The sequence below is a fragment of the Gastrolobium bilobum genome, unplaced genomic scaffold, assembly GCF_033153095.1.
Source record: "Gastrolobium bilobum isolate Gb01-03AN ecotype WA unplaced genomic scaffold, APGP_CSIRO_Gbil_v1 utg31644, whole genome shotgun sequence".
Lineage (NCBI taxonomy): Eukaryota > Viridiplantae > Streptophyta > Magnoliopsida > Fabales > Fabaceae > Gastrolobium > Gastrolobium bilobum.
Window position 1 is genome coordinate 44,505 of NW_026895288.1, and position 26,612 is coordinate 71,116.

The 26,612-nt window shown below is 35.1% G+C and overlaps 1 protein-coding gene across 1 annotated transcript; it reads left to right on the top strand.

Moving 5' to 3' along the window:
- Positions 1-23,542: 23,542 nt before the first annotated feature.
- LOC133304466 (autophagy-related protein 2-like) lies at positions 23,543-25,639 on the top strand. The gene is made up of 6 exons (XM_061504508.1): positions 23,543-23,555; positions 23,694-23,782; positions 24,208-24,321; positions 24,700-24,896; positions 25,022-25,189; positions 25,409-25,639. Exons 2-5 carry the CDS (start codon positions 23,717-23,719, stop codon positions 25,089-25,091), a joined length of 447 nt encoding a protein of 148 aa, XP_061360492.1. The 5' UTR covers positions 23,543-23,555; positions 23,694-23,716; the 3' UTR covers positions 25,092-25,189; positions 25,409-25,639.
- The last annotated feature ends 973 nt before the right edge of the window (positions 25,640-26,612 follow it).

The window sequence follows — 26,612 nt, forward strand, 5'->3', positions numbered from 1 at the left end:
TATGTTATTTTACTTAAAATGGTGTTCGGTAGGGGAATCTTTTGAGACCGAAAAAGTACAAGTGATAATTCTATTTATTCATGTCATTTGGTACAAGTAGCGGTGATAATAAATCACGAGAATTTGGCTCGCGCTTCTTAAAAGTTTGAGTTTATATGTCTAAAATTAAAATTAGTTGTTGAAATCAAGTTTAGACTTGTATAAAAGCTCGTTTAATAATAAGGTCTGAGTATATTAAAATATACTACTTGTAATATCCCTCTCGCTCTCACTGTAATCCATTTCACCTCATTTTATTGGTTAAACAGAATTTTTGAATAATTTTGTTCTATGTTATCTTGTTTGGATATACATTGAATTTATGAATATTTATAGAATTACTAGTCCTGTTGATTGTATATTTTGTTTAGATAAATTTTTGTTGTTTTATTTTTTTAAAACAAGTAACAGTCTAAATCAGGCTTTTATTTTTTGTAAATAAACCAGGTCACATGCCGATAATTATATTCATAACATGTAACAGGCTTGGTCACATTTAAACACAGACTTAGTCTTTTAAGATCAAAACTTGATTCGGCTCGTTAACACCCCTAGATACAAGGTTTATGTTTTCAGGATTTTAATTTTTTTGAAATTTTATTTGTGTATAATTTTTCTTTCAAAATATTACCAAAGATGTGGTATTTTTAAAATCCCAAACATAGAATTTTTTTTTCATTTTTCCTAGAACAAAACTCCGATAACAATTTAGCCATCAAATAATTTTTTAATTATATTATCGAGAAAGTGATTTTTCCCCCAATACAGATAATAATTTTCGGTTTCTGCAACCTCTTCAAGGCTTGCGGGGTTTATATTTAAGGGTTTATTTTTTTTTAAATTACTTTAGATAATTTTATCTAATGTTAATCGAAACGACATCGTTTTGGGTGAAAATCATGGTGTTTTTATAATTTTAATTTATTTTAAGGTTATAATAGTCTTTATCATTTTAATTTTTTAATTTTTCAACCCAAAACAACGTCATTTCGATGAACATTAGATAAAGCTGTCTAAAGGAGTATTAGATATTTTCTTCCCTATATATATATATATTTTTTTTTTTGTAAATAAAGAGGGGCTAAGTCCCAGAAACAGAAAGAAATTACAAATCAGAAACTAACAAGCTAGACATATTTCTAGCATCAGCAACTATAAGTTCCATCAACTGAGGAGGAGAATCTTTAAAAATCTTGAAATAGAGATTATTAGTCTGCCCAACTTTAGCTAACCAATGAGCACATTTGTTGTTTTCTCTCTTGGTATGAACAAGATGAATAGTCCAATCTGCTTTTAACCATAATCTCAATTTGCTAGTGACTTGAGAGTTCCTAGGATCTTCATGCTGCTCCTTTAACATCTAGATGGCTTGACTAGAATCACATTCTAGCTCTATTCTTTTTAATCCTGTTCCCCAAAGTAGTTTCAAACCTTTCAGTAATCCCCATAATTCTGCATCAAGAGGATTGCATGAACCTAAATTACAATAGAAGCTTCCCAAAAAGGATCCATTGTGATCTCTTAATATACCACCACAACTAGCTTTTTTCATGCCACTAGAAGAAGCTCCATCACAATTCAACTTAACCCACCCTTGCTTGGGGGCTGTCCAAACGCTATCGTTGGAATCACCACGGTGCTGATAAATTCGGGCTTGCAGAATCTGTTAGACAAACATCCAAATTGAAGCCTGCGATTGCTCATCATGACAGAAATGATCTTCATGGATCTCCAAATTTCTCCACTAAACCAAATACTATCCTATTATGCAATTTCCTTATCCTTCTCTTGCATCTCATAAATGAGAGACGCAACAGTACTCATAAGGGTTTGAAGATATGAAGCTAAAATGCTTTAAATAGAGGGGGTTATGCAGGTTCAAATTATATTTAATTTATTATTATTTAATTTAATTTTTTTTATGATGCAACTATTTTATAAGTATAAAGGTGGAGTATTTGATAAATAAACTAATTTTAAGGAACAAAGTGGCATAAAATAGAGCTAGGCTGTTTGATTTGCTTAATTATTTATTTTGCCAATATTTTATATATGGTTTGGAATATTATATTATTATTTGAATGATTTAAAAAATTATAATTTTGGTATTATTATTTTTTGGGGTAAGTATTACTTATGTTGCTACTATGTCGTTTATATAATATTTGACTATGTTTTAAGGGTTATTGACCATTGTGCTTCTATATTTAAATTTTTTTATCACTTTGCCCCCCTTTTTAAACTATATATTAATTTTAATTTTTTATCAAAATTATACACCAATTTTTTCCTATTTGACTATGTTGACCATCATTTACTCAAGTAAATGGCATACTCGAGTAACTAAGGCCACTCCTCAAATTTGGATCTTGAATATTTTTTATTCAAATCAAATTATAATGTTTTATATATGTATAAATGGGCTTGAGATGAGTGTTTGTGTGTAACAGGAGCTAATTAGAATCAGTGTGAAATTGAGAGAATAATGAGGGAGTATAGAAGAAAGATAAGAGAGAGAGAATTAATTTTCTGAATCTATCTTCTCTATTATGCCCATTGGCTATTATTAATACTCATGAGTCTTCATTACATCAGTAAACTACTGGAATCAGTAAAAGGGCTTCATTACTAAGCCTTAATAATACTTGGAATTACATTTACTAGCCCACTACGTAATCCTCAAAGTAAGCTGGAGCCTTCTTCTTCCTTATACTTCTTGGGCGTACACCCCTGTTGATAGCATCGTTGGGCTGGCCCATAACATTACCCCCTCCTGGGATATTAGGCTTGTCCTCAAGCCCAGCAGGAACATGAAAAGCTGATTCGGATATAGACCCCGTACGAGGAACCCGCGTTGAAGTCTCAGAAGCAACAGAATTAATGGGAAACAGTTGTATGGCATCCAGTGTGTTGGACGGCTCAGATCTTGCCGACAACGAAGTGTGCACCTCAGCCGTTGAAAGTGGAACTGAGTCAGTAGCGTGGGACAGTGAGGAGTCCACTGATGTCTGAACCAATGTGGACACTTGCAGAACAAGCATGTGTTTCTCTCTCTGTGTGTTGTCTTCGTCCCCTTCACTCGACCGCTTAGCTCCCATTACCACCGTTCCATCGTCGACTATATTGATCTCGTGCTGGTGGTTCTCCATCGTCCGTGTCACGTTTCGCGGTGTAGCCTCACTCATGGTCCGTGGTGCTGTTTCGTTGGTCGTGTTTGCCGTGATCAAGATCGTCGCTTTATCCTCCCAGATGGAGTCAGATGGTGCCAAACCGGTCCATTAGACTAAGACTTGGGGTATTAGTGCACCCTTCCGCCAGATTTGACGTTCGCCCAAGATGACACAAGGTGTGTGGATTAAGGGTTCCCCCCTCGGTTCCAGATGGAAAGGGATGGATCTTGTATGACTGACCTTGTTTGAATGGCCGTAATAGGGAAACGTGGAAAACCGGATGGATGCGAGCCGTAAGAAGCAGCCGCAGACGGTAGGCTATCGAGCCAATTCGTTCCTCCACCGCAAAGGGACCGTAGAAGCGCAAGGCCAACTTTTGGGAAGATCGACGGGCCACAGATAGCTGTCGATATGGCTGGAGAAGCAGAAGCACCATCTCTCCAACGGTAAAGTTCCAGTCCCTTCTTTTCTTGTCTGTTTGAGCCTTCATAGTTTGTTGTGCCCTGAATAATTTGTCTTTCAAGGAGCTGATGAGGGAGGTGCGCTCGGTCAAAGTGGCATCCACTGCCTCATTGGAAGATCCCCCCAAGCAATATGATATGAGGTTCGGTGGTGACCTTCCAAACATAGCCTGATATGGAGTTATACCCGTCGACGAATGAAAGGATGTATTATAGTGATATTCAGCGAAACTCAAGAATCTGGACCACGTTTTGGGGTGTTCATGAGCAAAGGCCCTGAGGTAATTCTCTACACATCTGTTCACCCTCTCTGTTTGACCGTCTGATTGAGGGCGGTAACTTGAACTAAAGTTCAATTTGGTTCCTTGCAGTTTAAATAAAGTACGCCAAAAATCACTAAGAAAGATGGGATCACAATCAGAAACAATGGATTCTGGAATTCCATGAAGTTTACCAACGAAATCCCAAAAAATTTGAGCGACTTTAGGAGCAGAGTACGTGGTGCCAAGGGAATGAAATGTCCCGCTTTGGAGAAACGATCCACCACAACTAGGATGACGGTGTAACCTGCACACAAAGGTAAGTGAGAAATAAAGTCTATACTGACTTGTGACCACAATGAATCAGGGATTTGAAGAGGTTGTAATAACCCCAAAGGATGTTGATTTGGAGCCTTTAACTTCTGACAAATTTCACAAGTAGTGACATATTTTTTGACATCCCTTTGTAATCCTTTCCAGGTGAAATTCCTGTTGATTCGGTGAATTGTAGCTTGGATGCCCGAGTGTCCTCCTTGAACTGAAGAGTGGGAATCATGTAGGATGTGTGGTATCAAGGCGGAAGCTGCAGGTAAAAAAAAACGGGTACGGTGAAATAGTAACCCATTGCGAAGACGCCAATCCCCCATTGTGGTTGGAGTAATCTGTAACTGCTGAAAAATGTTCTGGGAGAAGGGGTCTGCTGTGTATTCTGCTTGTAAAGTGGTAGTGTAATTGAGCTGAGGACCGGACAAGGCGAATAATTGGGAAGTGGATTTTCTAGCAGCATCTTCAGGTAACCGAGAGAGTGTATCAACTACAATATTGGTTTTCCCTGGCTTGTAAGCAATGGTATAATGAAAACCCATAAGCTTGGACAAAAAGGTCTGTTGTTCAGGAGTCTGTATGACCTAGCTCATTATGTTATGTAGGCTGCGATGATCTGTCCTGATAGTGAATGGAGCTCCTAAGAGGTATTGACGCCACTTGCTGACTGCGGATGTGATGGCGAACATCTCACAGATGTAGACATATTGCCTTTGCATAGCCGGTGACAACTTGCGACTATAGAAGGCTAAAGGACGTTCTCGTTGCAAAAGTACAGCCCCAATGCCAACTCCAGATGCGTCGGTCTCCACCACAAAGGGTTCAGAAAAATCGGGTAAAGACAAGACAGGAGCTGTGATTAACAATTGCTTAAGAAGCTCAAATGCAGTGGTAGCTGCTGATGTCCAAGCAAAGCCACTCTTGGCTAATAGATCTGTCAGAGGAGCAGCCACCGAAGCATAGTGCTGTATGAATTTGCGATAATACCCCGAATGCCCGCAGCTGAGTCACATAAGAGAGAAGAATGAGGGAGTATGGAAGAAAGATAAGAGAGAGAGAAAATTAATTTTCTGAATCTATCTTCTCTATTATGCCCATTGGCTATTAATACTCATGAGTCTTCATTACATCAGTAAACTACTGGAATCAGTAAAAGGGCTTCATTACTAAGCCTTAATAATACTTGGAATTACATTTACTAGCCTACTACGTAATCCTCAAAGTAAGCTGGAGCCTTCTTCTTCCTTATACTTCTTGGGCGTACACCCCTGTTGATAGCATCGTTGGGCTGGCCCATAACATTGTGGGTCCTTTACAATTGAGGATAATTCTCATTCAATTCAAGGTGTCCCCATTATTATATCATGCACACACACATTCATATATTTGGACTTAATAAATGAGTTTGAGGGTCCAAAATAATTGAGATAATCTTTATCCAAGCTCTTTATTATACCATAAATTAAATTGGGGCATGTTATATTCACAAACTTTTTTGTTTACAAACTACACTATCTTCTCGCGGGAGAACACTAATTTCACTATGTTCTTCCGGGAGAAGATAGTGTAATTTGTAAAAATTTATCAAAAAATTTTATAAACGGATCTTTCCCCAATTAAATTTACTAAACTAAATTTAATGTACATATTTATGTTCATGTGAAATTGCTTTTAAATATTTGATCTCATTTACTTTGTCATTCCCAAAACTCATCAAGAAAGCATTTTTTTTGGAAATTTTGTTGACCAAATTCTCTCCAGGTATTTTCCATCACGTAGATCTCGAAAAGTTACGAGAAATTTTTTTTAAAAAAAGAACACATAATTCGGATAACCTAGTCAAAAGTTATATTCTTCCGAAATTTGCGTAATTTTAGGGAAAAGAATTGAATGGGGACTGTCCTCAATTATTTTGGACCTGCAAACACATATCCCAACTAGTCCATTAATATATGTACAAGACATTATATCTTGATTTAAATAAAAGATTTGATTTGAGTTGCTTGGTTGCTTATTGCCTTTATATATTGAGTAACTGGCTTTAGTTACATGAGTAAGTAGTAGCTTTTAAAAAGCAAGGGCAAAAGAGTCAATCAACCATGTTTTGATGGAATTTATAAATGTTACAAAAATTATGAAATTGTGGTTCAATATACCAGAAGTACTCCAACATTGGTAAATTCATTTATGAATTGTGATATGCTTATTATTGGTTTTGAAAAATGTATATAATATGTTTTATTATTTTGAAATTGGTTTTGGAGTAAGACTTAATCAGAACATTGTATGCCAATAGTAGTAAATGATAGCCTTGGCGCACAATGATTTATTTACGGGTAGGGATTCAGGGAGCCTATTGTTGATTTATTGTAGGCGAAGAGCCTAACATTGTTATGATTATATTTTCAGGTGAGAAGACTGATATTGTGATCAGTTGATCACATTATAATTACATGCAAGGAGCCCATAATTGATATTTTGCAGTTCTGCTTGAGTATAATTTCCAATTTATATACGTATGCTTGATTTGGATTTCATAGTTGGTTTTAAATTATTTGATAAAGTGTTAATTTTGAAAATATTTGGTTTGGATTGAAAGTTTTCTTTTTAACCTTGCAGTTTGGTTTTAATAATATATTATTTTGATAAGATATTAATTTGTGTTATTTATATAGGGGAATATTAGTCTCATGTTATATGAGAGCAATTCTCTCATGCTATAGAGAGAATCCAAGTGGGGCCCATCATTAAAAAGCAAAAAAGAAAAAGAAAAAAGAGAGGGTGCGATTTTCGAAGTAAGAGAAAATGAGATAACTATCTCATATAAAATGATAGTAGTATTTCCCATTTATATAAAGGTTTTAAAGTTTCTAAAGTTACTTTATATAACGTTATCTAGAAGTAGGATATTCATACTATCAAATTTTTCTGATACCACTCCACTACAACTATAATCACCATTGGATTCAAAAGTTATTTTTCTTTCCGCTTACCAAAAAAAAGTTATTTTTCTTTTCTCTCTCTTCATTCAACTTTTCCTCTAATCCAATGGTGATTAGAGTGGTAGTAGAAAAATTTGGTAATATGAATATCCTACATCTGTTATCTAATATTCACCGAAATGCATACAAAAAAGTGTATGGAGTCTATGTGGATCTATGTGAAGAGAAGAGAGAAAAAAAATATGGGCCCTTCACACTTTTAGGTGTGTATTTTGGTGAACATTAAATAAAGTTATCTAAAGTAACTTTAGAAACTTTAAACCCTTATATAAATTGATTTGCAAGCGTTATCCGAAATGATTGGACGTTTCTTATATTTATTGAATTAAATATCGATTTATATGCTGCCACATTCCGCTTATTATAAATTATATTGTTTACTCATTGAGTTGCATTATAATACACCCCAATCTTATTATATACTTTTACGTGTATAGTACTGAGTTAACTCTTGATTCTACTCTTTCGATTTGATCGTGGGAGTATGTTTGATTATCATATGTGAGCCTGACACATCTGATAAAGTTCTGTGCAGGTAAAGTTTATATTTTAATTTGTGTAGAACATTTATAGGTTTAAATTCTAGAGTTGGTTCATTATTTCTAAAAAAGAATTAGTTATAAGTTGATAACCCTGAATATACTTTGTTGAAAATCAAGTTTGTGAGGCTACGGGTGTGCATGACAACCTTTCCGGAATCAATTTTTTTTTTTAATTTATGTTCTCGGGAATAGAAATGGATAGAAAACTCGTTTGGCGAAATCAGTTTATTTTTTGTTCCCGGGATGAACAGGTTTAATTATTGTGCTGGAGAACAGAAAAAAGAATAAAAAATTTTCTGATTTTTTGTTCCCGGAAACAAAATGAGAAACACTTATTTCTCTCAATTACTCTATACCATTGTCATCATTATCATTAGCACCATCATCCAGACATGACCACTGCCACCATCCGTCGCTGTTATTGTACCACCAATGTTGTCGTCACCACCACCACCACCACCGCCACCACCTCCTCCCATCACCGCCGCCACCGCCACCACTACCGTTACCGTCACCCCTACCATCGCCGCAACCACTGCCATTACCACCGCCGCCGCCACCTCCACCTCCACCACCACCATGTAATTGCTACCACCACGACGACACTGTCACTAACCACCACTACCATTGTCGCGGCCACTGCCATTACCACCGTCACCATCACCGCCACTACTATTACCACTGTCGCCACTACCATCATCGTAACCACCTCCACCACAATCGCCATCATCACGTCACTGCCACTATCACGACGCCACCACCGTCACTAACCAGCACTACCATCGCTGCATCCACTGCCATTACCACCACCACTACCACAGTAGCCACTGCCATCACCACCACCACCATCGCCACAACCACTACCTAAGCCTACGCCAAAAATTTTTAATTTGGCCTGGCCCAAGCCTGGTACGAGTCCAACTGTTAGCCTGGCTTGGCCCGTTTATAAAAAAATAAATGGCCTGGCCTAGCCTGTTAGCCTGTTAATTTTTAACTTCCAAGTAGAACCATGAATTAACTTTACAAAATACTCAAATTCTATTGCTAAACCAAAAATCATAATTTCAACGTCCAAACAAAATCATGAATCACAACAAAATTCATACAATATGCATTAAGTCATTTTCAAAAGCAAAATGGTCAAACTAAAATAACGTATATTTCATCAGATCCAACAAACAAATCCATACTATGTAAATTAAAATAACTACATGAATCCAACATGAGCTTGTAGTAAGTATAACCTCTCCCAAAAATCTTTTAATATATTCATATACACAATCTAACATGTTGAGATGTTGGTTCCCCCTATATAAGAAATAAAGTCAGATTTCTATTAAAATATAATCGAATATAATTAAGTTATAAATAATTGCAATTGATTAAATTTATATCTTTTTTTTTCTTCAAGGCATACTTACTCTATTTTATTTTATTTAAAATAAATAGTACAATATAGGCCGGCCTATAGGCTTATAGTCCAGGCCTTGTGAAAGTGGGCATACAGTCTTTTTATTAAACAAGCTTTTTCAAGGCCCAAGCCCAGCCTATTTTACGAAATATATTAGGTCAGGTATGGCCTGTTGTAGGCTGAGCCGTAGGCCCTTGTAGGCTGGCTATAATAGCCCTAGCCTAATTAATTAGTAAATTACATGTAATTAAAAAATTAAGCATGTATTAGTGAGTAAAATTAAATATAAGACTTAATTAAAATGAATTGGAGTCACTTTGGAGGTAAAAATTGTACTCAGTGAAAATTAAGGGGTATTAATGGGTGCAGGAAAAAGTACCCAAAATATAAAAATGAAAGTGGAAATATTTCTAGAAAAATATTCCAGACATTTGGGTAAAGTTTGGTAATTAATGAAGTTGAATAGATAGATGAACCAATACTCACATAAAGCCACTTAACACAAAGTTAAGTGACAAACAATACAAAAGAACCCAAAAATCCCTTCCCACCCGTCGAGCTGCAAACAGAAAAGAAAGAAAGAAAGAAAGGAAAAGAAGGAGAAGGAGAAGGAGAGGAGGAAGAGAGGGGGAAACCCTAGAGTTGACCAAATCCATCCATTCCAAAGCCTAACCTACTCCAAATCTTCCCCTCTTCCATAATCAAGGCTTGGTTTTGAGTGGGAGTCCTTGTGGAGTGGGATATTATCCTCCAAAAATTCGACCCTCTTGTGAAAGTGTGGGGTTTTGGGAGCTTCTACCTCCATGGAAGCTTGAGGAGCAACCTTGTAGGGTTGTGTGACCCATTGGTGGTAAGTTTTCACTCTCTTTCACACTAAATTTCTTGATTTTGCATGAGTTAGGGTTTTATGAATAGTGCTTTGGGGGTTTTATGAAAATGTTGATAGATTGGCTATGTTCTAGGAGGATTGAGACTTGGTGAATGTTATGAAAAATGTTAGTAATGACATTTAATCAGTGCAAATGAGCTTAGTTAGTCCTTGGTGTATACTTTGAAAATTACAAGATTATGCACTTGATTATGGGTTGGCTTGCTTTAGTAATCAATGGTTTGGTTGAATAATAATTGTGTCCATGTGATGTCTAGGATTTAGGCATTTGGACCAACCGTGAGTGACCAACCATTGGAGCAAGCGATGGAGCTCGATTAGCTCCTTGGAATTAGTAAGCTCATACTTGTGTTGTGGAATGAATTGAGTAGTTGATTGATGATTATGAAATACTCTTGGATGCAATATGTTGATTGCATTACACCATGTGTAGGTGTTGGTTTTGGAGAAGAGTATTGTTGAGATAGGTGAAGAACAAAGGGTGAATTGGAAGCTTGAGGTAAGCCTTCGGACCTTGGGTGTAATTCCCTTGATTGTTCCACCAAGCCCTGATTGGGTAGTGGTTGTGATAGTGTATATAAATGCAATGAAATAGTTTAATGCTTTGTTATACATATGTGTATGCTTTGGCGTGGCATAGGATGATGTTTCCCTATATTGGCATGTTGCATGACGATGCGTAATTCATACTTGGTAGTTTAGCTGGCCAGTAGGACTATTTGCATCTTAGCATCCTTAGGACAGCTTGAGAGCTCGAGGGATTTCTCCTGGAGATGTTTGTTACACACTGCATGGATATGTATTTATTGCATTATTATTGTTATTGCTATTACACTGTTATTGAACTATGGGGTGGAGAGATGCTCCAAGGACCCCTGGTTTACTGTGATATATTCGTATATCTCATCTCGTGTTGTGGGGACTCCCTTTCAGGTAAATATGTTGCAGGAGCCTCCGGTGGCAAGTGGTCATATTTGGATTAGTAGATGCATGAAGATGTTGCATTTTTTGGGATTATACATGACATGTAGAAATACCATGTATAGGACTTATAGTTGAAAGTCGATTGTCATTCGTATATCATGCTTTATTGGATGGACTTAGCCTATGCTCACCTCCTTTGGTGCCTCTTTTGTTATTGAGAGCCAAGGGGTTGATCATAGTTCTTTTGGTAGCTAAGTCCCCTGATTTTGTAATTAATACATGTTGTAATTAACGGAGATATATGTATGATGAAATGGTATGCATGCTTCTCTTGGTGTATAAGTACCTTGAAAGATTAGAATTCATGTATTGGTAAAGAGTTTTAGAATGTAGGTGCCACATGGTGTGTGACCATGGTTGGTTTTTCCTTGTCAATTAGGTGTAATAACCTTTGAAGAATGAATGGGGAATGGAGTTTCCCCAAGTAATTCACCCAAAAACAGGGGAGACCAAGTCTGCTCCGGGTGGAGGGCGCTCAAGCGCTGGTTTAGGCGCTCAAGCGCGCTAGATACGTAAAAATGAGGGAAGCCCTGCCTCTCGGCGCTCAAGCGCTGGTTTGGGCGCTCAAGCTCGCTAGATACGTGAAAATGAGTGAAAGCCCCTGTCTCTGGGCGCTCAAGCGCTTATTTGGGCGCTCAAACGCTTATTTCGGGCACTCAAGCGCGCAGACACTCGCCCAAGCGCTCCGAATGACCTGATGGGGATCAAAATTCTTCGCAGTGGGCGCTCGAGCGCCCATTTGAGCGCTCGAGCGCGCATCCCGAGACAGCACCAACCTAGTTTACTAAAATAGTCATAACTTGAGCTTCAGATCCCTGATTTGAGCGCGGTTTGAACCCACGCGAAGCTATCTAGGAGATCTATAACATAGTATGAGATGAGAACTATAAAGTAAGTATAGAAATTCCAATTTAATAATATGTGAAGAGAGTTTAGTATTGAACTCGAACAAAATAATGATATGATGTTAAGTTTAGTTTGATTATTCCGCAAAGTAATAAGGTTATGGTCACGCAATTGGTTATTTCAAATTCGGCTTTGTTCAAAAAGAAAAATTTATCCAGATTTTTAATTGAACCAATGTAATTGTAATTGCGCTTAATATCATAAAGCAATGTTAACAAACCGGTTCTAGAACGGGGTGTTACACCGGCCCGGCCCAGTTTCACCCCTACTCACCATGGATTATCCTTCCATCCCATTTTTCCTTGATTAACTTTTCGTCCCCATCCTAGAAGAAGGTTCCAAGATCCCACATAATCAAGGAACTGATGACTCATATAGTTCCAGTTCTCCTTCTGTTACTTATTTGTTTAATTAGCCAATTCTTCACGTTTGCAAGTTAGGTGACTATTAGATTTCCCAGGATTCCATTAAGTAAGACAACATAATTTTACCCATAAATGTTGACTTACAGAACATTAAGTTAGAAATATATAGGGTATATATCAAATTCAATAACTACTATATAATTCAGAGTACGTTACATGTACAATTACCCATATTATGGCTAAAAACAACATGCAGATTAAAAACACTACTCAGTTCATCTTTAACAATCATGCTTCCAAGCTACAGATACATTTATATATACAACTTTTTTTTTTTTTTTTGATAAACACATTTATACAACCTTTATTATATTGATATAACCGAAACAAAATACATATAAATATATACAATTTAAGCTTGCTTTTCTTGCTGTTTTCTGAGACTTGGATTTTCTGCTGCAATCTAAGTCCTGGATCTGGAAATTGATAAAACATCCATATGAAAAAAAAATGAGTTTCTCAACTCAATAGATAATCAAAGAATATATATAAAAAAACATAATAATGTTCAACTTAAATTGCACATGCAACAAAGATTTATTAACTATTTATCTTAGAAAATTTTGCCACTTTGAAACTATACCCAACTAATTCTGTTCGAGGTTCGATCGAATTCATATAAGAGGTGACTTTCCCTAACTTATCTTCTACATCATGTTGTGGCTTGGTGGAAAGTCATGGATAGAGGAGATAATTTCCCACCCAACCTTACTCATTTAATTAATTAAATTAAATTAATTTTTTTAAGTTCTATTAATCTTTCTAAATGAATTAAAGTATTCTGGAACAGTGACAAAAATGTCACTGTTCACCAAATTTTTTACCTAAATGCCACGCGAACAATGTTATTTTTCAATCTGCCACGGGGGCAAGTTCGCTACCCGGTGTAGCGAGCTCGGTTTGCTGACGTGTCACGTTTCTAATGGACACCACTACACATTGTAGCAAGTTCGCTATCCAATGTAGCAAACTCCATCCTCTTTTTTTTTTTACTTGGTACTTGTTATCCACTAGAAATGTGACACGTCAGCAAACCGAGTTCGCTACACTGGGTAGCGAACTTGCCCCCGTGGCAGATTGAGAAATAACACTGTTCGCGTGGCATTTAGGTAAAAAAATTGGTGAACAGTGACATTTTGATCGATGTTCCAAGTATTCTAAGGTCTAAGCTAGTTTAAGGCAACTTAAAGAACTAACAATGAAATAAAATAACAATATAATACACCTACATTAAACTTAAAAACTTAGTACATCAATAAAAGTTTTCTCATATTAATTCTATAGAATAGAATAATTTTGAAGATCATGTTGGGATGTTACAAGCAAGATCAATATTTTCTTATAATAATAACAGTTAATGAAGTCTATTTTCTCTTTTTAAGAACTAAATTAGTAACAAAAAGATGAGACTAAAGAATCAATATGATGTCATGCATGCATATAAATTCCCAAAATCTACATTTACTCAATATATAGCATAAACTAAAATAGAAGAATTTAAGGATAAGTTGTTTAACAGATTAATACCTGTGCAAAATATGCCTTTCAATTACCATAACTTGATGACATTCAGAGAAAGCTATTCATCTTTTCAACAATAATGGAATAAAGGTTATGGAGGGTATGAAAATAAGCATGCCTCCATCTTCTGATGAAGAAAAGGACACCACAAACACCCCAAAATGCAGAAGCAAATCCAACTCCCATGCCTATTTCAAACCATGATCTAAAATCACCACTTTCTTTTTCTTCTTCTTCTTCTTCCATGGATTTTAAGCAGTTTTTAGGAAGAGGAGCCCCACAAAGTTGTGAATTGCCAATGTAACTAGATGCATCAAAACTCTGAAGCTGGGTGCCCAGTGGAATTTTTCCATTGAAATCATTGTAAGATAGATTCAAGAAACTGATGAATGATAAATTTAACTTAGTGATATTTTTATATCCATTCGGCCATCATTTTCGAGAGGAGTCCCACACATTTCTTCTTTCATTTTGTCATCTTCATGCTTCCCAAACCGTGCATGTCTCTCCAAAGAGGGCAAGTTCATAGTTTAATATTTAAACACTTTTAGCCTTTGTTTTCTACATGAAAAATGTAGATTAAGACCTTGTAATCACTTTTATGAGATTGGTTTGGAAAGTGGGGCTGAGTTAGTGGTGTTTGTGCCCTCTTAAAGCCTTGAAGGTGGGGCTGGACTTGTGAGGAAACTTGGTGTTTTCAACGGTTTAAAGAGTGGAGATTAACTTGGTGGTGTTCTAGAAGCTAATCAAGGTAACATACTTGAGTTTTGATGATTTATTTTCAAGATATCATCTTTGTTCTTCTTACTTTAAAGCTTAAAGAGATGATGACTTAATCTTGAACTTTTGATGGGTTTGAACCTAAACTAACAAGTTTAGTTAAAGAAAATGATTTGGAACTCTAATTAGGGTTTCGACCTTGAACTTTAAAGAAATGTTGAAACATGAGTTTAATTTAAAGCATGGTGATCTTTAGTGAGTAAGTACAAGTTCAAAATGAAAAGATGTAAGTAAAAAGTGAAAGGAAAATCTTATGTAAACACACATACAAGGCCACGGTCGAGCATGCTCTATATGGAGCTTGTGATGTAATTAATCTAGGGAATGTGTAAAGCTATGACCAAAGACGTATAAAGAAAGGATTGGAGTTCATGGACTTAAGTTGATTGAAGGAAAAATCCTAAAAATCTATAAGCATAAGCCACGGCCATATATCCTCGGTGAAGTGTGACATGTATTTAAAATCAAGCTTTAATTGGAGTCATAAATGATGATGGATAACTAAGGACTTAAGATGATTGGACTTGAATTTGAATGAATGAAATTAATGAATTCCACACCTAGACCAATTCTGCTATAAAGGAATAGATGTACCTAGAAATGGATTCACATAAAGTTAGGGTAATGAAAGGGTACCTTGCATAAATGTTTAGATTAATGGAAGGTTGGTTGCGTATGAAAAGAGTTTAAAAACTCAAGGAATGCTTGAGTGGCATTCGTCCAGGATAAAATAAATTAGGAGAAATGATGTTTAATCATAATTTAATTAAGAATGTTGAATATTATGGTGAACTAGATTGATTGGAATGATGAGGAGATTAAATGGTAAACCTAATTAAGGCACTTGGTTAGTAAGTGGATAATTAGGGTTTTATAAAAGTGTGTTATTTGAAATGACTAGATAATAATTCAATGAATGAGTTACTAGAACCTTGAGTTACATACCTTTCGGCAGGGGTGTAAATGGGCTAGGCCGGTTTACAAGGGCCTACGGCCTAGCCTATATTAGGCCAGACTTGGCGTATTACAAATAGTAAAATAGAACATACTTAGGCTTTTAAAAAAATCTATTTAGAAACTACGCCATATATTTTTTTTATACATGTTGAGCCTATAAACTTGTAGGCCGGCCTATATCATATTATTTATTTTAAATAAAAAATAAAATTATGATTTTAATAATTTTGAATAATAAAGTAATATTATTTTAGTTATTCTTTTAATTGTTGAATGTTTAATAGGCTTAAATAAGCTAACAGGCCTAGGCCAAAGTTTTTCATTTTTTAAATATAAGTCAGGTCAGACTTGTAATTTGGAGCCTACACAGACTAACAGGACAGACCAGATCCAATATTTTTTACACAGGCCAAAGTCTAGCCTATTTACACCCCTACTTTCGGCCATTAAATGGTTTAATGGAAATGGAAGATTTGGTAAGTTGTTAATTAAATTAATGACTACTTTAATTAAGTGGTGTCATGAACAAAGAATAAAGAATGAAAAACTTTAAATTAAGATGATGATGGTGGGACCCACATTCGGCCACCATAGTTAAATGACCTTAGTGGTTGTTTTAATTCATGTACAATGATTTGAATGAAGTGTTTATGTCACTTAGTTCAATTAATGAAATGATGTATAGGTTTAAGTTACTTAGATTATAAGTAACATTGATCAATTGATTGATAGTATTCTATGATGATAATAGTTTTGACTCAGGAGAAGGTACTTGGAGGATTCAGTGAGTTGTGAAGCATGCCATATAAGTTTTTTGTTTAAGGAGTTCTTCCAATATTGAGTTCGATTAGAATCCGGTTCTCCTCCTATTACTTATTTGTATAGCCAATTCTTGACGTTTGCAAGTTTTAGTTAGGTGACTATTAGGTGTTAGTAATTTCATCAGTAAATCAATAATACATGTTCAACAATGCTCATTCAAGAACATGATACAGGATCTTTAGAATTCATGGTTTTCACATAAGGGTGTACCTTTCTCCATTAGTGCGGAAGAACTTTGATGGTGGAATGCCTTTCTCAGAGTCTTGACCTTTTTCCCTACTTGTATCTTCTTTGACAGTGATTGGATACAACTATGATGGGCAGACAATGAAGGAGAGTTTATCTGAAGATACAGTTCTCAGAAAACTACCAAAAACTCTTATAATAACTGAACCCGTCACCAGTTATTTATTCATAAATAACTTCCCAACTCCCTTAAACCGTCAATTACCGTTATGCCCCTTTTATTAATTAAACCAATTGACACATAATATTACACATGAGACAAATAGTTTTACATTCTCCCACTTGGCTCATGTCATGAGGTGTCCCTTCATGATTTAATCAACATTCATTATAATGCGCATTTACTAGGCTAAATGTTCTATACATTGACTTCATCATAATTCATTATTAGAAATTAAAATCAACAAGAGTCATGGCGGTTGTATGCTATCAAGTCGGCATAGTCCCTTCCATGTACTACTATATTGACTCTTCTTCCTAACATGATACTTTAATAGGAAGTACACATTATGTCCAACAATAATGTCTTCATAACAGACCACAAATATTTTCAATATCATCACATATACTTGCATACATACATAAATTGAAAACAAGACAATATCAGAAACATATATTCATCAATGAGCTCAGAGTGTCAATACTTTAATACATAACAATAATTATCATCATTCATTAGATGACATAATGCTCATTCTACATACATGACCAGTAAATGTCTTGGGCGGTAATCCCTTCATCAAGGGATCAGCTATCATAAGATCGGTGCTAATATGCTCTATAGACACTCTTTGTTTCTGAACCTCTTCTTTAACGGCAAAGTACTTTAATTCCATATGTTTAGCACCTTTGGAATATTTGTCGTTTTTAGAAAAGAAGACAGCTGCGGAATTATCACAATAAATTTTCAGCGGCTTTTCAATATTGTCGACCAATCCAAGCCCTGAAATAAAGTTCCATAGCCATTTAGCCTGAATCGTGGCTTCAAAGCATGCCACAAATTCAGCTTCCATAGTGGACGCAGCTATTACAATCTGCTTCGCACTTTTCCATGATATAGCTCCTTCAGCTAAAAGATACATGTAACCACATGTAGACTTTCTTGTGTCTACGCATCCTGCAAAATCTGAATCTGTGTATCCAATCACTTCAAGGTTGTTAGACCTTCTATAAGTAAGCATGTGACCTTTAGTTCCTTGCAAATATCTCAGAACTTTCTTTGCTGCTTTCCAGTGATCCATTCCGGGATTACTTTGGTATCTACCCAACATCCCAACTGCAAAGCTAATATCTGGTCTCGTACAAGTCTGAGCATACATTAAACTCCCAACTAATGATGCATACAGAATTGCTTCCATTTCTTTTCGTTCCAATTCACTTTTAGGACATTGTATGAGACTAAACTTATCTCCTTTCTGAATTGGAACTGGAGACGATGAACAGTTTTCCATTCTGAATCTCTTTAGAACTTTATTAATATATGCTTTCTGAGACAAACCTAACAGTCCTTGTGATCTACCACGGAATATTTCTATTCCTATCACATAAGCTGCCTCACCCATATCTTTCATTTCAAAGTTACTAGAGAGAAACTTCTTAGTCTCATTTAAAAGACCAAGATCGTTAGTTGCCAGCAAAATATCATCAACATACAGAATCAATAATATAAACTTGCTCCCACTGATCTTCAGATATATACATCGATCAATGATGTTTTCTTTAAATCCAAAGGAAACAACAGTATCATTAAACTTAAGATACCATTGTCGTGAAGCTTGTTTAAGTCCGTATATTGACTTCTTAAGTTTGCACACCATGTGCTCTTTACCCTTTTCTATGAACCCCATTGGTTGGTCCATGTACACATCTTCATCTAAATTTCCATTTAGAAAGGCGGTTTTCACATCCATTTGGTGTAACTCTAGATCATAATGAGCCACCAATGCCATAATAATTCTTAAAGAATCCTTCTTTGAAACTGGTGAAAAAGTTTCTTTATAGTCATTGCCATCTTTCTGAGTGAATCCCTTTGCAACTAGTCTGGCCTTGTAACGTTCTAAGTTACCATAAGAGTCACGTTTGGTCTTAAAGACCCATTTACAACTAACTCTCTTGCACCCTTCTGGTAACTCAACAAGATCCCAGACCTTATTCTGTTCCATAGATTTCAACTCATCTTTCATAGCATCTAACCACTTATCACCATTTTCACCATTCATGGCTTGTGAAAACGTTACTGGATCATCCTGAATACCCATGTCAAATTCAGACTCTTGTAGATATACCACATAATCATTAGAAATAGCAGGTCTCCTTTCTCTTTGAGATCTTCTTAATGCTATTTGTTGTGGTTCTTCTACTATGGGTTCATTCAGTTCATCAACAATGATTTCTTCATGAATAGTGGGATCATTAACTTGTCCTTCATTATTATTGATTGGTTCAATAGCATAAGGAACAATAACTTTACTAGAGCTACAAGGTAATGGAACTTGTACTCTCACTTCATGAATATCCACTTTACGTGGTGTTTCATTCCCACTAACTTCACCATTCTCAATGAACCTTGCATTTCCAGATTCAATAATCCTTGTAGTATGATAAGGACAGTAAAATCTATACCCTTTCGATTTTTCTGGATAACCAATGAAATAACCACTGATTGTCCTTGCATCCAGTTTCTTTTCTTGCGGATTGTAGTATCTAATCTCTGCCTGACAACCCCAAACATGCAGGTGTCTTATACTAGGTTTCCTTCCAGTCCAAAGTTCAAAAGGAGTCTTTGGAACTGACTTACTAGGAACCCTATTCAATACGTACATGGCAGTTTTTAGAGCATAAGTCCACAATGAAACAGGTAAAGAAGAATTACTTAACATACTCCTAACCATATCCAGTAAGGTCCTATTACGCCTTTCTGATACACCATTCTGTTGCGGTGTACCGGGCATTGTGTATTGAGCACAAATACCACGCTTTTTCAGAAATTTAGCAAATGGGCCCGGATGTTGTCCACTTTCATCATACCTTCCATAATATTCACCACCCTATCAGACCTGACAATCTTCACCTTTCTGTCTAATTGCCTTTCAACTTCATTAATATAAATCTCCAAAGCATTTGCAGCTTGAGACTTATCATGCAGCAAATAGACATAACCATAACGTGAATAATCATCAATGAAAGTGATAAAATATTTTTCTTTATTGAAAACATTAACATCAAACGGACCACATACATCAGTGTGTATAATTTCAAGAAGCTGAGTGCTCTTTGTGGCTCCTTTCTTTGTGTGTTTTGTTTGTTTTCCTTTAATACAATCCACACAAACATTTAAATCAGTAAAGTCTAAATCCGGAAGGATTTCATTATTTACCAATCTTTTCATCCTTTCTTTGGAAATATGTCCCAAACGTTTGTGCCACAAGTAAGCGGAACACTCATTAATTAAGGTACGTTTAGTACCAACATTATGATGCAGAGTCATAAGCGTTTCAGCATAAAGATTATCAAGACATAATTTATATAATCCATCACATAAAGTACCATTACCAATCAAATGATTGTGCTTGTACAAACTGAAACTACCACTACCAAATTTAAAAGAGTAACCAGCAACATCAAGTTTGGAAATTGAAACCAAATTCCTAGATATACTAGGTACATAAAGAGTTTCACATAAATCCAAATGAAATCCACTGTCGAGAATTAAACGGTAAGTCCCAACAGCTTCCACCGGAACTTTCACTCTATTGCCCATAAGGACAAACTTTTCATTTGGCTTTGTGGTTTGGGTCATAAGAAATCCCTGCATTGTATTAGAAACATGAGTAGTACAACCAGAATCAATCCACCAAGTATTATAAGGAACTTCAGCCAGGTTTGATTCATAACATACATAAGCACTAGGCTTACCTTTCTTTTCAAACCAAGCCTTACGTTTCAGGCAATCCTTTTTGAAATGCCCTTCCTTTTTACAGAAATGGCACCTCATCTTTGCATTACTTTCCTTTTTGTGGATTTTAGAAGAAGAGGCCTCATTCACTTTAATGGGTCCTCCTCCTCCTCTTTTCTTCTCATGCTTCTTTCCTTCCATAATTGATGGAATGAGCTCCCTGATTCTTAAGTCTGGTTTCCTCCTGAACTAACATACTGTGCAATTCATGCACATTCCATTTGTCTTTCATGGTATTATAGTTCATTTGGAAAGGACCATACTCAGACGGTAATGAGTTCAATACGAACTGCACCAGGAAGTTCTCATCCACAACCATTTCCAATGCTTTCAATTTTTCCGCAATGCTTGTCATTTCAATAACATGCTCATGCATAGTACGCGAACCATCAAACTTCATGGTGGTCAGTGTACTCATAAGTGTCCCAGCAAGAGACTTATCAGCGGTTTGGGAGCGCTCTTCCACAAGTTTCATCATTTCGATGGCACTTTCAGTTTGTGGAAGAGCTGACTTAATGTTGCTTGCTATGCTCATTTTCATGTACATCAAACTTAATCTGTTGGATCTTTCCCAGTTCTTAAAATGGTCCCTTTCATCCTCAGTGCTTTCAGGAGTAATAGAACCAGGTTCCTCTTCTCTAAGAGCCATATCCATATCCATTACCCCAAGGTAAAATTGGATTTGCTCTTTTCATTCAGAGAAGTTCAACCATTAAAAACTGTAACAGTTGAGAACATGAAATGTGTAGCAACAGGTACTGCAAGGAATAATATTTAAACATTAATGCTTTGAGTCATACATGTCACATACTAATATACTTCACAGATTCAACTATACTAACTTCAATGCATATCAATGTTCGCCTTTGGGGATCCATTAACATACAACATTAACTATAATGATGCTATATAAATTTCACATAATTTGGCAATGATGCATACCCCTATCATAATTATTTGTCATATTTGGATGCACTACAAAAAATACGGTATTATGCCACATCTAGTTAACCACATTAAATGAATTGTTGCGAATATTAAAGAGAATCCCAAATATGCTACACAATAAAATAAATGTAGCAAAATAACGCGTCTTTCTCGATCTAATCTCTCGATTTTTTCTTTCTTATTTTTTTTGATGCATTTTTCATTCTTATTTTAGTTTCTCCAAATGTACAGGTGTATTCTACTTTATTTTATTTTTTCATCTTTCTCTCTCTAAAATTAAAATAAATTTTTATATTCTTTTTTGAATTTGAAATTAATTCACAATTCTATCTCTCCACCTTTCTCTTTCATGGACGGTGAGTGCAGAAGAGCGTCACGAAGGTGGAGGAGGGTTCAACAAGTTCCAAAAATGACTGTTTCGAAGGACCTAAGCGACGTTGCTCGATCTGCCACCGACAACGCTGAGGAACCCTAGCAAGAACAACAATTGGCTCTTGAAGCTCGTCAATCCTGCGCAGAGGCTCATCGCTTCAAGCGCCCACAAACTCCTTGTTTAGGTTTCATTTTTTTTAAATCAAATTACAGATTCATTTTAATTTAAGCAAGTTTCTTTGATTTTTAGTTTTTTTAATTATTTCTTTTAGCGAATTGCTGGTTTTGTTTTTCAAAATATTTTTGTTGGTTAGGGAATTTAATCTCTTCTTGGTTTGTGAACTTGTACAGATAATGGATTTAGCATTATTAGGTCTGATAATTTTTTTTTTTACCATTTATTGGAAATGCTGGACATTGGTTCAGATGATTTCAAAGCAAAAAAGCTTATTTGTACATAGTGAATGCAACTAACATTACTGTTAAGTCGGATCTTCACTCTTTGAGACTGAAGACCCAATCTATTTAGTTGTCTTATTCCATGCATCATGCCATTAGTGGCAATATTACTGCAATATTATAGCTCACCCATTATGGTTGGTTTCTACTAACATGGAAGGTTTGTATTAAAATATTTAGTTTTATAGCTTATTCATAGCTTTTGAGCTTTTCCTTGTTAAGTCTTTTTTGTGTTTGAGTTCGATGAAGGGTTTGAACCATTAAAGGGTTGTATTGTATATGCTGATGGGTTACTGCTTATTGGTTTAATATTTCATTCATTATATTATTTTTTATTATGTTTTATTTAGTGCTTGTGGAATATCAAGTTATGAGCAACTCTGTCTGTGTTATGGTCTTTTTTTTGGCTGTTTGTTCATTTGCTAGTCTATGTGTCATGGAGATCGAGGAAAGAAAATGAAAACAAATTAAAAAAATTGGATTCTAATTGAAACAGTTAATGACTTGGTAATATAAATATGCCATGCTATTGATAATAGTGGAAACTCAAAAGTCATGCAATAAAGTTTCAATAAGTCCATAATGTGAGCAAGTTAACTTTTAAGGATGAATTTTGTTATTTTCACAGAATATGTGATGACCATATAAGCTTTCCCATAATTGATTTTTTACTTCTATTGACTCTTATCTCATTACTTCGTGAATGTGTTATGTGCTTGCTTCCACTGCAGCCTCTTTAAGAAATATATATATATACATACCTACACACACACATATATATATATATATATATATTTATATATTCATATTACTATTGTTGACTTCTCCTCTATTGGTCTCTGAATGATTTCTTTAGTCGAATTGGGTTTTCTCTAATAAATCTTTTTTCTTCATCTGGCCATTACACCATTTCTAGCTGATACTTGTTTTTTTTTTTGGAAACAGATAAAAAAGGATAAAAAGAGGCTGCTCTTAATGGATAATCATAATCTTTATCCTTTGACATTGTTTTAAGCCAGAAGCAACTTCAAAGTTGAAATCGCTAGTCTGATGCTATGTGTTTAGTCATTGTGCTCTTACAAGTAGTCTCAATTTCATAACCATCGTATAAATATGGGAATGAGAAATTGGAAATGCGCATTAGATTTTACTTTTTTAATTGTATTCTGATGTAGAACTATATGGAATTTATTTCCGGTGTTTCCTCATATGTGATGCAGCTAAGAAAAATTTGGGGAGATGCATGCTAGACTATGGTGGGAAGAGAACCACGCCAAAATACATGAAAAATACTTGTGAGATTATAAAGGTATATATGGTTGTTGATGCTTTACAAAATGTGAAGGTGGTGTTGCTTATTATTTTGTTTAATCTCTGTTTTGCTATATAAAACCTCGTTATAGGCGATTAGATGTATATGTAGTCACTTCTTCCTATGTAAGCTAGCATCGGCTGTTTTGCTAGACTAAATTTTTTGTTTAATCTCTGTTTTGCTATAATATACTTGTTCAATTGCATTCAAGCATTCTTTTTCCTATGTATATGTGGTTACTTTTTCAAAGTCAGCCATGTTCACATAGTACCAGACATCATGTTGATGAAGGATAGGAGTTTGATGGAAAGGTCCTCTTTTGATGCAGTAATTTGATGGACTTGTTTTAAGAAATGTTAATTTGATGAGTCTTTCCTGTAGATTATCATATTAATGTATTCGCATATTAATTTTGGTTTCAGAAGCTAGACATATGTCCTATTCTTGTCCGGGTGTGTTACAATCCCAATCATGTAGATCTAGCGGCATTAAGGAATGGGAATTATATAAAGCTTGTAAATCTTGTCCCTTGGAAGGTAAATTTTGCTCTTTAATTTTTATTTAAGAATTTCTTTCTTGTTTTAATTTTGTAATTATCCATATTGTCAATCGATGGACTCTGGTGTAATAGCAGAGCACCAATTCTTGCTTTATTAGTAAAATTGTCTGAAGCATTACTTGGTGGGGTGTGTGCAAGTCTCAGATAGGCGTTGTTTCTATTAAATTACAAATAATGTACGAGACATTTCCTTATATTTGTTAGTATCAAGATCTTGTTTAAATTTCTATTACTTAGCAGTTCCTTGTACATAGGAAACGTGGATGTTTGGACAATAACAGAAATTCAATGTGATTGCATATGCTTTTTAATTTGTTTACTGACTATAAAAAGGTTATTTTTCTTTATTTTACAGGCTTATGAGAGTCTCTGTGATGGCCTGGGAAAATCTGCTGCTGTGTTAGTTCAGAACCCCTTGAAAAAATACAAGCGTGGTTCAGGTGCAGGACCTGCCTTGGCAGCTGCTTTTCGAGGACTTCCTACAGCTGCCATGGCTCCTGCGTCTGCTTGTGCAAGTGTTGTACACTATACTCTTCTTGGATTCAGAAATAGGTCTATGATAAAGTTGACTTGATTTTGAATGATTCATTTCTGGATTGACAAAGTCCTGTTTTGTACCTCTTGAATTCTCTGGAACTAGATATAATGAAGTTTTTTTTTCCCCTTCCCTTTTGTAGCCTTGATCCTGAACGTAAAAAGGAGTCCATGGAAAAATATTGTCCAACACAACCCTGGGAAGAAGACTGATTAATGGTGCACTTGTGGCATATTACTTTGTTGTTGTACTAAAATGGCATTACAATTGGAGCTCTTTTTAATCGGCAGCGCAGTCTCTCAAGTATCATGTGAGTTGAGCCTTCTTTGTTAGTAGAAGATGGAGAATAATGCTCTCTATCAATTGAAGTTTTATTTTAGTAGACTTTATCAATTGAAGTTAAGAGGATGAGAATAATGCTCTGAAAATAAATAAAATAAAGAAAATAACAGGTGCATCTTCTAATTTCTTCTTGTACATATTTGTATATTAATACTATATTAACATAATATGAAATTGATTTGTGCAGGTGTGATCTGGTAGATGGCATTTCAAAAGACTAGGATGGCATACAAGAACAAGTTCTAAATATGAAAAATTTGTACTACCGTACTTTTTTATGAATTGAGAAGATACTTTTTTGTATAGATGTCCCGTAAGTGAACTTTTTATTAGTTTTATTTGGCGATTTTTTCCCTCTATGATATTGGTAGAAAGTTTGATTAGCTTATATAAATTAAAAACATGATGACTTGTACAAATTAGTCAGTGATAATTGAATATAATGTTTGATGTTTGGTTCACATTTTAATTTGTTCACTAAATTGTGTTTGAGCTATTTTCAATATTATTTTCTTTATTATTGATATTTATCGAATTCATAATGTTTTTAATTTTAAAAAAGGAATTTTGTATATTTATGGTCATGAATGTGCCTAAAAAAAATTTAGGCACAATTAGCCACATTTTTCTATTGTGGCAAACAAAACAGTTTAACCACATTTATAAAGTGGCTAAATTAACAATAAATGTGGCTAAGAAAAGGCTACCACACTTGGTCATAATGTAGCAAAGTGAATAAAATAATGTGGCTAAATTATTGCAACACCACTTCTAGCCACATTTAATCAAAATGTGGTAAAATATGTTAGCCACATTTTTTATCAATGTTTGCCACATTTTTAAGTGTGGCTAATCAGCATTTTTTTTGTAGTGATGTCCAAATGTGAGAAAATATGCCAACAATACCAACATCTATGTTCATTTTATAAAACAAATAATCAACCTTTGGGTTGATCCCTAACTGTCCTATAATAATGAACTTCAATATACCACAACATGAATAATTATATCATACTATTCACAGCATCACAGTCATGGTAATTGAAATAAAATTCATAATATTTGAAATTAAAATAACTCTTCAAGATTTGGTCACTTTGGTGACTAACAAATCTACTATAATTAATTTCAAAATTTTAATATTTCATGAACAATAATAGAATTAAATTTTCACATTTAATTTTAATCCAACCACATCACATAATCAAATTCACAGTTTAGCAAAATGGCCACCGAAAATAACCAGTGATATTACAGTGCAAAATGGAAAACCGAATGGCATTAAAAAATAATAATAATAAAGATAAAAATAAAAATTCATACTGTGCGTATCATTCAATAATCCATTCTTTCCAACGCACAGTGACATCCATGAACGCGAAAAATCGAGA